Below are 15,000 nucleotides of genomic sequence, written 5' to 3'. Positions count from 1 at the left end.
TCATCCAATCCTACAGTACATTGGCCCATGAGGAGCGTAGGAGCCCGGGGCTAGGCAAGTTGGTCCTGACATTTAAGATGAGAGTGAACAGTAATAATAATGATAATAATAATAATAATAATAACAAGAAACAATACTCTTTTCACTCTAACTTGGCCTAAAGTTGCCATGTCTCCAACTTGAATGCTGTAACAATAGATTAGCACTAGAATACGATGCTAGTCACGAAGAAGTGCTGTGGAAAGGATGTAGAGCCGTAGTGTTATCTTTTTCTGTCACTGAGCTACGTGAAATAAGCTGCAAAAGGACGAAAATCTGGGCCAAGTTAAGGTGAAAGGAGTATAGTGAGAGAATATTCCCTAACACCTCTTCCTTGGCGATTTATTTTACCTATTGCTACATATATTTGTCCTGTGTATTTAAGTTAGCTGAGGGCACCCACCATCCACTCATCTAATGTAGTGCTGCCCTCAGGTACTCCACATTAAATGACAAGCCAAATATTTCACTTCAATCGAGTAGCCATATACTACGCTGGGTGGTAATCATATCACCAGACGACGTCTGGTGGTCGAGTGGGTTAAGGCGCTCATTTAAGGTTTGGTTGGGGTTTATTGCCCACATAATGCTACTCAGGGAAGAATGAGGCTGGTCACCTTTGCCTTAAATATCGGGAATGAGTAGCCTTGGTCCGGCAGAGAAGAACAGAAGCCCTAACACCTCTTTCTTAGCGATTTATTTTTGGATCCGGCTGCTTGATATCCTTTTGCACGCTATTTATGCAGCGTATGGCGATATTGAAAGGATTTATGTAACACAGAAGAGGATAGTAGAGAGATTAAGCAAAATAAATCGCTTAGGAAAAGGTGTTAGGGAGCTTCCTTAACAGAAGAAAATACGGCTTAAAGCATTGATGTAAGGGAAAAGCTGATGAGAGAGAGAGAGAGAGAGAGAGAGAGAGAGAGAGAGAGAGAGAGAGAGAGAGAGAAGAGTCATAGGAGCCAGGAATGTTAAAAATCATCCCCCCTTTCTCTCCACCTCACCAGCGATCTCTCCCCAAACACATTCTCATCTATAACTTATTTTTTTTCGTGTCAGGCCTGAAGTTGCTCTCCGTGACATTGTATATAATTCTGCTAGTTTCTCTTCGCTTCCTGGGCTACTGTCATTTGCATCAGATATAGCCAATACAGTCCTTTTTTTAGTGTGTGCGAGTGACGAGCGAGCGAGCGCCATCATCATCAAAACATAGCAAAAACGTTCATGTAAAATCATAGGCTGAATCTCCGGTATGTAGTTGCTAAAGGTAATGCCAAAAAAAAGTGCTAAAATAATGATGATGGTGATGATGATGATGATAATAATAATAATAATAATAATAATAATAATAATAATAATCTATCTATCTGTCTATCTATTGCCAGACGCCTCAATCCCGTTTGGGGTGGCCACAAACAAATCGCCTCCAAGTCGCCCTGTCCCCTGCCATTTCACTGCCCTGCTCCCAACTCACACACCCCTCTCTCATATACCTCTCCACCCCATCCCTCCATCTCATCCTCGGCCTCCCCCTCCCTCTTCCCCCCTCCACCTCACTCACATACACTCTCTTCGTCAGTCTTTCACCCTCCATCCTCTCCACATAATAATAATAATAATAATAATAATAATAATAATAAATTAAATAACGATGATAATAATAATAATAATAATAATAATTAATAATAATAATTCGCATAACCAGATATTACGTAAAAAAAAGATTGAGAAGGAATATTACTCTATGACAGTGGAAGAGGAAGTATTAGAAATATGAAAGGAAGGCTGTGGATATTTGCTAGTAATAATATGCCCCTTCTGATTCAGCTCATTATTCTCTCTCTCTCTCTCTCTCTCTCTCTCTCATTCTACTGTATTCTCTCTCTCTCTCTCTCTCTCTCTCGTGCCTGGATACTACCCTCTGGAATCCGTTCACATCCGCCAGGGAGCACAGAAGCATTTATAAACTCACACTAGCCTAAGTTGTTTTTATAATTCTCTCTCTCTCTCTCTCTCTCTCTCTCTCTCTCTAGGCTATGTGCTGAATAAATCGCTTAGGAAGACGTGTTAGGAGGCCAAAGCCACTGATAACACGAGCTGGATCCGATCAATACCCCGTCGAAAATAAGGCTTGTTTTTTCCTAGTACGGACAGGAAAGGAAGAAAACAAACACTTTCAACGTCCATTTTGCCTCCTACGAAAAATAATCAGAGTTACGAAAATTTGAATAGTTACGAAAGTTTGAATATCGTAAGTCTGTTTGTGTATGCCGAGGAAGGCGGGATGGCAACAATCGGCACCTACGAATCCGTCAACAACTTCACATTCTTCTTAAACGTCAAACTCAGCGTGACATTGCTTCTCCTGTGCACTACTGGGGAGTTTGGTGTTGCTCAGTACGTGTGCGCTGTGAAATGAGGGAAAGTTACCTGCTGTTTAAATTGTCTAGGTCAATGTCGAGGGAGAGAAAGTGAGAGCTGGCATTTGACTGACTGTGAGGGTGGTGTATGTCACGTTGCAAATTTAGCGCTTGACCCGCTACGTTTAAAGATAGCGTCCTCTGTTTTGCATCAATTTTTAACGTCTAGTTGTGAAAATTAAACGGTATTATGGATATTTCTATGAAGTTTAGGGAATATTTTAAAGGTTTGGTATTTTTTTTCTAGTGATTTTATGGAGATTTTTTGCATTTAGCGGTGTTAGAGAGCAAGTCTAGCGGCACACGGGACTTGGCAACTCTAGCGGGGTGAGTGTCGGGGTCTGTCGGTCTGTCGGCGTCTGCGCTGTGTGACGCGTGTGTGTTTGTGGTCGGTGCCTCTCGCTTTTTCCCTCGGTTTTACCCCGATAGTAAAGCTTGTCATCCCTTCGCCATGGACCCCGCCTTCGAAGGAGCTGGAGCTGAAGAAGGCCTGCAAATCTGGAGAATCGAGGTGCGTTCCTAAAGCTCATGTTGTTTTTGTTGTCACGCCCACAGCTTACCCTCTCACTCTCGCTCTCCCTTCATGTGTCCTCAGCGCCTCTTCACTAGCGACTTATTTTGCACATTTGTCGTATTCTTTACTGCCTCACCCTTCCTTCATGGTATTTCGTATCCTTAGTTTTTTTTTGTATACAAGGAAGAAGGAACCAAAGGCCAGGAATCCGCAGTATTAGTGTCTGTGTGTTGGTGAATTATTCTGTATTTCACGCCCATACCGGACTCCCTACTGCACCCCCCCCCTCTCTCTCTCCAGACGCCTTGATCCCGTAGGGGGGGGGGCCACAAACAGAACCTCCCCGCCGCCCTGTTCTCTGGCATTTGGCTCTCTTCCCTCCAGCTCATACCCCTCTCTCGTAATTATATCCTCATCCTTGGTCTCCTCCTCCCTCGCTCATTATCTCCAGTCCTTCACCTCATCCTTGGTCTCCTCCTCCCTCGCTCATTATCTCCAGTCCTTCACCTCATCCTTGGCCTCCCTCCCCCTCTCATATATCTCTCCACTCCATCCCTCCACCTCATCCTTGGCCTCCCCCTCCACCTCACTCTCATCATCTCATTCTTGGTCTCCCTCTCCGCCTCGCTCATACACTCTTCTAGTCAGTCTCTGTTTACTTCTTGTATATCCAATTATCACTGACGTAAAGGAATTCTCAACACTTTCTCCTTAGCGACTCATTTTGTACATTTGTAAACTATACGAATTTTATTATGGAGACTTAATAATAGGGTTTGTATTCTCGTCGGTTGAGAGAGCTCCCTAACACCTTTTCCTAAGCGATTTATTCTTATTATTACACCTTACTGTCCTATTCTGTGTTACATAAATCCTTCAAACATCGCCATACTCTTCGTAAATAACGCACAAGGATATTAACCATCCGTATCCAAAAATAAATCGCCAAGGAAGAGGTGTTAGGGAGCGTCGTGGGAGACAGGACACCGGCCCGTATTTCTGTCAGGTAAGGACACTCCCTAACCCCTCTCCCTAAGTGATTTATTTTCCAAACTACCCTTTAGTATTCCCCTTTTTACTTCTTATGTCTTGAATATCAACATAGATTGCATGAATAACACACAAGAATATACTAACAGAGCAGAATCAGAAATAAATCGCTAAGGAAGAGGTGTTAGTAAGCTTCCTGACCACACAAGAATATAGTAACGGTACAGAATCAGAAATAAATCGCTAAGGAAGAGGTGTTAGTAAGCTTCCTAACCACACAAGAATAGTAACGGAGCAGAATCAGAAATAAATCGCTAAGGAAGAGGTGTTAGTGACAGGGGGAGGGGAGCCTGGCCTTTGGTTTTTTCTTTGCATTAAATAAGTCGCCCGCAGCTAAGTCACCTCCTCAAATGTGTTACGTACGAGTATGGAAACTGGAGATACGAAAAAAGGCATAAGTAGCATACAAAACGACATTAAGACGAAAATCCTATACTCTTTTCACTCTAACTTGGCCTAAAATTGCCATCTCACCATCTTGAATGTTCAGTTACAAGAGATTAGCATTAGAATATGATGCTAGTCACGAAGAAGTGCTGTGGAAGGGTGTGGAACTCTCTGCCACTGAGCCACGAGAAATAAGCAACAAAAGGACGAAAATCTGGGCCAAGTTAAAGTGAAAAGAGTATAGTCAACATCGCCTTGGAGGAAAATACCCCGAAATATCCTGTGGCAATGAGAATAACGCTCTCTCTCTCTCTCTCTCTCTCTCTCTCTCTCTCTCTCTCTCATACATACGTACAGACACATTGAAATATACTGAAAGACGAATTCCGTCTCACACACACACACACACACACACACACACACACACATACATACATATTGAAACACACACACACACACACACACACACACACAGGCGGTGGCGGGGCGTTGCAACGGATCGCTAGTGTTCATGACCTTGGCTCCGGGGTGAACGAAGCATTGTGGGAACGACATAAGCGTGTTTCAGAGCGAGAGGCCCTGTTTAAAACACACACACACACACACACACACACACACACACACACATCCTTCCTTATATATCGTTCAAAATACCACTCATGTTTTTATTATAGCTAAAAATATTCAAAATTATCTCCTAATTCTTTTCCCATATATTTTCGTCCCGTCTCTGTCCCGTAGCGTAGTGACCAGGCAGTAAAACAACCCTGTATCTTGTCCACAGCACTTCTTCGTGACTAGCATCCGTATTCTAGCGTTCATGTGTTCTCATAGCGTAGTGTTCAAGGTGAGAGGTGGCAGATTTGAGTCAGGTTCGGGTGAGAGGAGTATAGATGAAGAATTTTGGGAAAGGATGGTGTGTTTCGGTGTTTTTCAGGAGGCGGATGTGAAGTGTAATTACCGAAATTCCTTTACCTAACCTTGGTCTTGATATGGGTACACATACATACATACGGACACACACACACACACACACACACACACACCAATAAACTGAAACACACGAATACACACACACACACACACACATCGGCCAGCTTCGGGTTACTATGTCTATTATGTAAGGGAGAGTGAGGAGGTACACACACACACACACACACACACACACACACACACACACACACACACACACACACACCGCCAAATCCCATGAATTAAGGTATTTGGCTTTCAAGATTACGTTGCTCCTTTCCCTTGCCGACTTATTTTGGCGATTGGTCCCTGTTGTACGTCACTATACGCTCTTCACTCTAACTTGGCCTAAAATTGCCATCTCTCCATCTTGAATACCGAATTCTAGCAGTAGATTAACCAGAAAATGTTGCTAGTCACGAAGAAGTGCTGTGGAAAGGACGAAAATCTGGGCCAAGTTAGAGTAAAAATAATATAATAAACCACGAGAGTGTTAAGGCACAGTAAAGAAAATAAATCGCTAAGGAAAAGGTGTTTGAACCCTCTTATGTCACTCAAAATACTTCTTGGCCCAGATTTTCGTCCTTTTGCAGCTTATTTCACGTAGCTCAGTGGCAGAAAAAGACAATACTATGGCTCTACATCCTTTCCACAGCACTTCTTCGTGACTAGCATCATATTCTAGTGTTGTTGATACGTCTCGACATTCCAGATGGAGAGTTGGCATTATGAGGCTACGTTAAAGTAAACGGAGTATAGTGGTAGTAGTAGTAGTAGTAGTAGAAGTAATTAGTAGTAGTAGTTGTGATAGTAGTAGTAGTAGCAAAAGAAGTAATAGTAGTAAAAGTAGTAGTAATAGTAGTAGTAGTAATAGTAGTAGTAGTACTACTACTAAAGTAGCAGTAGTAGTAACTTAACCGCCGTCCTCTTAGCCAGGCAGACCTATCGACCGCAAGTAAGCAACTGCCCCTGCACATTCATCCCATAGGTTCCTTACTCCGTTGATCGTGTGTCTGCGTCTCATTGTGGCAGTGTGATGTATTATGCTTTATCTTAGTCATTCAGAGCAGCTTAGGCAACTTAAACATAAACCTGGGGTGTTTTAGTAGGAGGAAGAGTTAAACCTGCATTCCCGTAGGATAAGGAGGCTCCCTAGCACCTCCTTCTCAGCGATTTATTCTTGGATAAGGCTGGTTGGAATAAATTGGCACTTTCTGTGAAGAGTAGCGTGATATTAATGTCCTTCTGTATGTTATTTATGCAGAGTATGGCGAGACTGGAAGGATTTAAGTAACACAGAAGAGGACGGCAAGGTCTAATAAGCAAAATAAATCGCTGGGGAAGAGGTGTTAGGGAGCTTCCTTAATGTGCTAGGATACGAACCTTGAAACTGTATTCTCTTCGGGGATGGAAACTCCCTAACACCTTTTCCTTAGCGATTTATTTTGCTGCAGCTGTCCTCTGCTTCTACATAAATCCTTCCGATATCCCCAACAGTTTGTCCTAACCAGCCATATCCACAAATAAATCGCTAAGGAAGAGGTGTTGGGGAAAGATGAGCCTGAGGACCGAATTCTCGTCGGTTAAGAAAGCTCTCTAACACCTTTTCCTTAGCGATTTATTTTTGGGTATGGCTGGTTGATATCGTGGGATTGGAACGACTTACTTGACACAGAAGAGGATAGTGAGGAGTGATAAGCAAAATAAGTCGCTTAGGAAAAGGTGATTAGGCTACAGGTTTTAGTTAAATAGTCAGTCTCTCTCTCTCTCTCTCTCTCTCTCTCTCTCTCTCTCTCTCTCTCTCTCTCTCTCTCTCTCTCTCTCTCTCTCACACACACACACACACACACACACACACACACACACACACACACAGTCAGGGGAGCTTGCACGTTAACCCTCGCGCACACACACACACACACACACACACACACACACACACACACACACAGGGGAGTCTGCACGCTACCCTTGCTCCTAAAAACACGCTGACTCCCTTCCCCCCTGTGCCACACCCTGTACACGTAACAGAGAGAGAGAGAGAGAGAGAGAGAGAGAGAGAGAGATAAGTGAAAGGGAGGATTGGAAGAAAAAAATGTGTTTGGGAGGAAGGGATAAGGAGGGGAGGTGGGGGAGAGGAAGGGAGGGAAGGGGAGAGAGGAGGAAGGAGGGAGGGAAAGGGAGAGAGGAGGAGGGAGGGAAGAGGAAAGACGAACGGCTGAAAAAGAGGAAGAGGGAGGAGGAGGAGAGGCAAGAAGAAATGAAGGAGAGAAGAAAAATATCTGAGAGAGAGAGAGAGAGAGAGAGAGGAGGGTGTTGTAATGGAGGGGGCTTATAGGGAGGAATGGGTGTTAAGAATCGGAGGAAGGAAGGAAGGGAAAGAGGCAGGGTAGAAAGGATTACAAAGGAAAGCCAACAGCAACAGATCTTATGGTCCTTTCGAGGCTGTTTGTTACGGAGTAGACTATGATTACGAGATCTAACTCTACATGCTGAAGGAAAAGGTGTGGGAAGGCAGAGACGGAGAGTGTAGGAAGGAAGGGAGAGTGTAGGATGGAAGGGAGAGAGGGAGAGTGTAGGAAGGAAGGGAGAGTGTAGGATGGAAGGGAGAGAGGGAGAGTGCATGAAGGAAGGGAGAGAGGGAGAGTGTAGAAGGAAGGCAGAGAGGGAGAGTGTAGGATGGGAGGGAGAGTGTAGGATGGAAGGGAGAGAAGGAGAGTGTATGAAGGAAGGGAGAGAGGGAGAGTGTAGAAGGAAGGCAGAGAGGGAGAGTGTAGGATGGGAGGGAGAGTGTAGGATGGAAGGGAGAGAGGTAGAGTGTAGGAAGGAAGGGAGAGAGGGAGAGTGTATGAAGGAAGGGAGAGAGGGAGAGTGTAGGATGGAAGGGAGAGAGAACGTGTATGAAGGAAGGGATAGAGGGAGAGTGTAGGATGGGAGAGAAGGAGAGTGTATGAAGGCAGGGAGAGAGGGAGAGTGTAGAAGGAAGGCAGAGAGGGAGAGTGTAGGATGGAAGGGAGAGTGTATGAAGGAAGGGAAGAAGGAAGACAGGGAAAGCGAATTAATGAATAAGAGAGGATGGAGTGTAGATAGGAAGGACGGAGAAAAGGAAGGAAGGGAGGGAGGGAGGAAGGAAGGTAGGGAGGGAGGGAGGGAGGGAGGGAGGAAGGACGTAGGTAGGGAGGGAGTGAGAGGGGTGTGTTTTCTGCGTGAAGAATAAGGAAAACACTATATAATTTTCCCAAGTCTGGTCATCATCATTATCGTCATTATCATCATCTTCACCATCCTCATCCTCCTCATCATCATCCTTTTCCTCCTCCTCCTCATCCTCATCCTCATCAGCATCATCAGCATCTTCATCGTCATCACCATCCTCCTCTTCCTTCTCCTCTTCCCCCTCCTCCTCCTCCTTCTCATCATCATCATCATCATCATCATCATCATCATCATCATCCAGACATCTTTTCCCACCTCAGGACGGGGAGAGGCAGGATCCAGAGAGCAAGAAAAAAAATAAATCAGAAGAAATTAACCAAAATCCTGCCTAATAAAATGGGCCCCACACTCACCATTCAAGCCCCTGGAATCCTGACTCCACCCCACAGGCATGAACATCCAAACATATGCACTTAACACCACCTGTCAGCTAGTCAGTGCGATTCCTCTTATAAAAACAAAGAAGAGGAAGAAGAAGAGTTGAAGATGGAGAAAGATGATGATGATGATGATGATGATGATGATGATGATGATGATGATGATGATGAGGACGAGGAGGAAGAAGAAGAAAAGGAAGAGGTGAAAGATAATGATGATGATGATGATGATGAGGAGGAGGAGGAGAAAGGGAATGATGATGATGATGATGTTGATGATGATGATGATGATGATGAGGAGGAGGAGGAGGAAGAAGGTGGAGGAGAGAAAGGATGATGATGATGATGATGATAAGGAGAAGAAGAGGAAGAAGAGATTTTTTAGAAGAAATTTGTACTATCTCAAAAACGCATATAAACTCATTTATATTTTTTTCTGTCAGTTCTCGCTGGCACCAAAATCAGCATGAAATTCAGCCTTGATCAGCAGTAGTCAGGATTCTTCAGTATTGCTCTCTCTCTCTCTCTCTCTCTCTCTCTCTCTCTCTCAATAGAACACAGTAAAAACGATTTAAAAAATTTACACTGCACGGCCTCCCACGGTAAAAATAAACAGCTTAATGGACACTGTTGGGTGGGTGGGGGAGAGCCTTTACTACCCTTGTCTTATTCTATAGCTCTTTCACACCAACTTGGCTCATTTTCACCCTTCTGCAGCTTATTTCCCTTATTTCACTGTAAAAAAAGAGACACTGCTACGGCATTGCATCCTCTCCATGGCACTTCTTCGTGATTAGCATTATAGTTTTGTGTTAATTTGTTGTTATAACTGCTATACTCTTCTTACTCTAACCTGGCTAAAATTACCATCTCTGTCTTAAATAACTAGCTCTATCTATCTATCTGTCTATCGCCAGACGCCATAATCCCGTAAAGGGTGGCCGTTCGTCTCTGAGGTAGTTGTTTTACGGGGAGGGGCACTAACCCTCCGCCAACCCACTTACTGACACGTAGGGAACACGTATGGCTTGGTTATATGGTTACCACCCAGCGTTGTAAATAGTTCCCTGGCTTTACGGTACATGATGAAGTGAACTAATACCACACAATCAATTCCTCTTCACGCGAAAATCCCAATTTCAAAAAAGTTTTCAATATTGGCAAAAAAATATATTCTGCCTTATTGATCTCACCAAAACGCGGCCAAATGTCAAGTTATGGGTTGATTTTGAGGCTTGTATTCTCGTTTGGCCATGTGGAGAGGATGGAGGGTGAGAGACTGACGAGGAGAATGTATGTGAGTGAGGTGGAGGAGGGGAGAGGGAGGGGGAGGCCAAGGATGAGATGGAGGGATGGAGGTTAGAGGTATATGAGAGAGGGGTGGGTGAATTGGGAGCAGGGCAGTGAAATGGCGGGGGACAGGACGACGTGGAGGCGATTTGTTTGTGGCCACGCCGTACGGGATTAAGGTGTCTGGCAATAGATAGATAGATAATCTCGTAGGTTAAGGTAGGTCCCTAACACCTCTTACTTAGCGATTTATTTTTGGATATGGTAGGTTAATATCCTTTTGTACGTTATTTATGCAGAGTATGACGATATTGGAAGGATTTATGTAACAGAGCAGGACAGTTAAGTAAGGTGCAGTAAACAAAATAAATCGCTCAGGAAAAGGTGTTACAGGGATTTGCGATATGGGAAGTGTTAAACACAGAACAGGACGACAGTAAGGTGTAAGAAACAAAATAAATCGCTTAGGAAAAGGTGTTAGGGAGCTTCCTGAACCGACAAGAAACTAAGCCTGCTTGTGAATACGGTGGGACTGTGGCTGGGGAGTGGCTGGCAGATGGGGCGGTACTTATAAATTCTCCTTACATAAGAACATAAGAAGAGAGGATAACTGCAGTAGGCCGGTTGGCCCATGCTAGGCAGCTCCTAGAAGAGTAACTGAATTACTAGAATGAGATAAGGATAGCAAAGAAGAAGGCTCTCCCCCGCCCTCCAAACCCTCCAGCCGAAGCCGGCAGGAAAAAGTCAGAAAGAACACCACGCCGTATAGAATATGCGTAAGATTCTTCGTAAATACGTTGATTTTCGCTCACGTAACCACCATATATTTCAGAATCAACGCTGAGTGAATAATAATGACAGAAATACGATAAATAATGATATAAGCAATAGTAATGAAATGATATGTCCATTATCGAAAAAGTAAGAGCGTTTATAAATATGCGTATGTTCGAGGAGGCGGGGAGAGGAGTCTGGGGGGAGGTGGGAACAGATGACAGTCGTAAATCCTCCTGCTAAGCGATTTATTTTGCTTATTACACCTTGCTGTCCGCTTCTGTGGGATTTAAATAATTTTAACCAGCCGTATCCAGAAATAAATAGGTAAGGCAGAGGTGTTAGGGAGCTTCCTTAACCGTATTCGCGTCCCTTAAGGAATATCCCAAACACCTGTTCCTTAGCGATTTATTTTTGGATACGGTTTTGTACATTATGAAGAGTATGGAGATAGTAAAATTATATAACACTGAGGAGAATACCAAGGTGTAAGAAAATAAATCGCTTAGGAAAAGGTGTTAGGGGTCCAAGTGACACTCCTTCCCAGCCTCTTGAAGGAAGGAGAATGACGTCTAAGATATTTTATAAGATGGTGATGCTACTCCCATTCTTTGACTACAGCTGAATGGTACACACACACACACACACACACACACACACACACACACACAACACAGCTCACCACGATATACAAATAAGGTGCCATAGAAACACACACACACACACACACACACACACACACACACACACACACACACACACACACACACACAACACAGCTCACCACGATATACAAATAAGGTGCCATAGAAACACACACACACACACACACACACACACACACACACACACACACAACACAGCTCACCACGATATACAAATAAGGTGCCATAGAAACACACACACACACACACACACACACACACACACACACACACATCTTTTTCACCCCACTGTATAGCCTCTTGTTTCTCTTCTGCTAAACTCAGGATGAGAGAGAGAGAGAGAGAGAGAGAGAGAGAGAGAGAGAGAGAGAGAGAGAGAGAGAGAGAGAGAGGCAACCAACCAAGGATTTATGTGAAGGTCATGAAAAGGGAGTGTAAGAGAGAGAGAGAGAGAGAGAAATTGGCAGGGGTATGGGGGAGGGAGGGGGAGGGTCGTGAGCAGGATTAAGGTGTTTGTTGCTGAGAGAGAGAGAGAGAGAGAGAGAGAGAGGGAGGGAAGGAGGAAGGGGGAGGTTGTGTAATGGAGAGAACGTATTTGGAGGAGGGAAGGGAGAGAAGGGAGGGAAGGTAGGTAGGAAGTTAGGGAGGGAAGGTAGGTAGGGAGGGAGGAAGGAAGGAAGGAATGGAGGGAAGTTAGGGAGGGAAGATAGGTAGGAAGGAAGGAATGGAGGGAGGGAGGAAGGTAGGAAGTTAGGGAGGGAAGGTAGGTAGGAAGGGAGGAAAGTGTGGGATGGAAGGAAGGTAGGTAGGAAGGAAGGGAGGAAGGTGTGGGATGGAAGGAAGGTAGGAAGGAATGAAGGGAGGAAGGAAGGTAGGTAGAGAGGATGTAGGAAGGGAGGGGAGGGAGGGAGGGGTGACTCAAGGGAGGGAGGAAATTATAGGGTGGAGGGAATGGAGGAAGGGAAGCATGAGAGAGAGAGAGAGAGAGAGAAATACTTGTCAGAGCTGTAAATGTGATGTCAGTAGGACGTGGTGATGATGTTAGAGGGACGTGGTGGTGATGTGTCAGCGGTGGTGATGTCAGAGGGAATTGGTGGTGATGTGTCAGTGGTGGTGATGTCAGGGACGTGGTGGTGATGTCGAGGAGAGTGGTGGTGATTTTAGAAAGGTAGTGACGATGATGATGATGTCAGAAGGACGTGCTGGTGATGTCAGACGGACGTGGTGGTGATGTCAGCGGTGATGATGTCAGTAATGGTGATGTCAGGGACGTGGTGGTGATGTCAGTGGTGGTGATGTCTGAGGGACGTGGTGGAGGATCTCAAGGCCACAACATACACCACCACATGTGCTCCACCTCTCTCTCTCTCTGCCACACACTCTGCATTTCTCTTTAGCTTCTTTACTCTTATCCCCTCCTCCTCCTCCTCCTCCTCCTCCTCCTGCTCCTACTACTACTACTACCACTACTACTACTTTGGCAAGCTGGGCAGAAAAATGGCAAATGAAATTCAACACAGAAAAATGTACAGTACTGCATATTGGAAGTAACAGCGTCCATGCGAATTACAAAATGAACACTATCCAGTTATCAAGTACAGACAGTGAAAAGGATCTTGGAGTGACAATATCAAATTTTTTAAAAGCAGGTAAGCAGTGCACCGAGGCTGTTAAAATTGCAAACAAGCTGGTGGGTTTTATTGGAAGAACTTTCGAGTTTAAATCGGAAAAAAGTCATACTTGCCTTGTACAACTCGCTATAGTCGCGGCGCACGACTCTGAGGTTGTCATTATCGTACCCTGGCAACCTGCCATTCAAAAGTTCGTCCGAGTTCGTATCATATTGCACATGAATCATATTTTACACGAACATATTATACACGAATCATTTGTGTCATTCACGAAATGGGACGCACTTTTGAATGGTAGGTTGCCAGGGAACGATAATGACAACCTCAGAGTCGTGCGCCGCGGCTATAGTGCGCCCCCATCTCGAGTGTTGTGTGCAGTTCTGGTCACCGTACTACAGAAAGGACGTAGAAAAATGAGAGAAAATACAGCGAAGAATCACAAAAATGATACCACGACTTAGGAACAAACCATTTGAGGAACGCCTTGAAGAACTTAAATGATTTAGCCTAACGAAACGCAGGTTAAGAGGGGACCTTATTGAAGTTTTCAGAATCATGGAGGGATATGACAACTTGGAGGTGAATAAATATTTTGAAATAGACTGGTCGAGTCAGACCAGGAGTAATGGCTGCAAAATTATGGGAAAGCCTTGCCAATCCCTTGAAGCAAAATACTTCTTCAACAGAGTCGTAAGTATCTGGAACAGATTACTCAGATACCGTGAACAGTATCTTAGTTAAGACATTCAAAAACAAAGTAGACAAGTATTTGCACGAGAATCCTCAGCTGACTTTTTCTGTCCGAATAACTTACTTTTACCAGCTACTCCTAAGTTCATTCCCCTCCTGTCTACAAGGCACCCTGTAAACTTAACCTTAGTTCATTCCCCTCCTGTCTACAAGGCACCCCGTAAACTTAACGTACCCGTACATAGCGTCGCGTCACGTAATTATATATTTTTCAATCTGTTAAATGCAAATAAAGTAATATAAGCACAGACTAGGATCTGCACAGAGAGTTCTGAGTTAACGGTCACTCTTACTTTCAACCTGTGATGGGCTGTGGATCACTGAGGGTCCCTGTTAGCCAAGTGACCACTATTGGGATTTTTTAAATGTAACAGGGGTCACTGCTTCAGAAGGTGACTTGTGAACTTGCCCTTCATGGGAAAGTTCCTTGATGCAGTGGAGTGAACGGAGCTGGGGCCTGATTGACTGCTTCCTACCTGAAAAGCGCCAGGCAAGGCTACCGCACCACCCCTGAACATTCACACTGTGCACTGTGCAATTTCCACGTTATATCAACAGACGCCCTGTTAACGTACCCGTTCATAATGTCATGCCGTAGTTATTCGTTGATTTGATTACTTTCTCTTTCAGGTTATTCAAACGGGTAGCTTATAGATAAAGTATTATAGAATGTAACTTCCTTTCCAGTCTTTTCTGTGAAATTTCCTTGTCAGTTTTTCCATACTGCTTGGGGTTTTTCTCACATGTTCCTGGAGGGTTTGGTGGTGGAGGGAGCCTTCTTGCTGTACTATCCTTATCCTTCAGCATGTAGAGTTAGATCTTGTAGTCATAGTCTGCTCTGTAACAAATAGCCTAGAAAGGACCATAAGGGCTGTTGCTGTTGCCTTCCTTTGTATTCCTTTGTATTCTCCTTTT

At 44.4% G+C, this 15,000-nt stretch overlaps 1 protein-coding gene across 5 annotated transcripts in view; it reads left to right on the top strand.

The window, feature by feature from the left end:
• The first annotated feature begins 2,814 nt into the window (after positions 1 to 2,814).
• Positions 2,815 to 15,000, top strand: part of Gel (Gelsolin) — a 129,638-nt gene continuing 117,452 nt past the window's right edge. For all 5 annotated transcript variants that reach the window (XM_080268636.1, XM_080268633.1, XM_080268634.1 and 2 more), the window contains exon 1: positions 2,815 to 2,970. In XM_080268636.1, coding sequence (XP_080124762.1) covers positions 2,911 to 2,970 — 60 coding nt within the window. In that variant the 5' untranslated portion in view covers positions 2,815 to 2,910. The remainder of the gene's footprint in view (positions 2,971 to 15,000) is intronic.

The sequence above is a fragment of the Coenobita brevimanus genome, chromosome 28 (assembly GCF_032717465.1).
Source record: "Coenobita brevimanus isolate Jiangsu-jjx chromosome 28, ASM3271746v2, whole genome shotgun sequence".
Classification (NCBI taxonomy): domain Eukaryota; kingdom Metazoa; phylum Arthropoda; class Malacostraca; order Decapoda; family Coenobitidae; genus Coenobita; species Coenobita brevimanus.
This window is presented reverse-complemented; position numbering and strand designations above follow the sequence as displayed.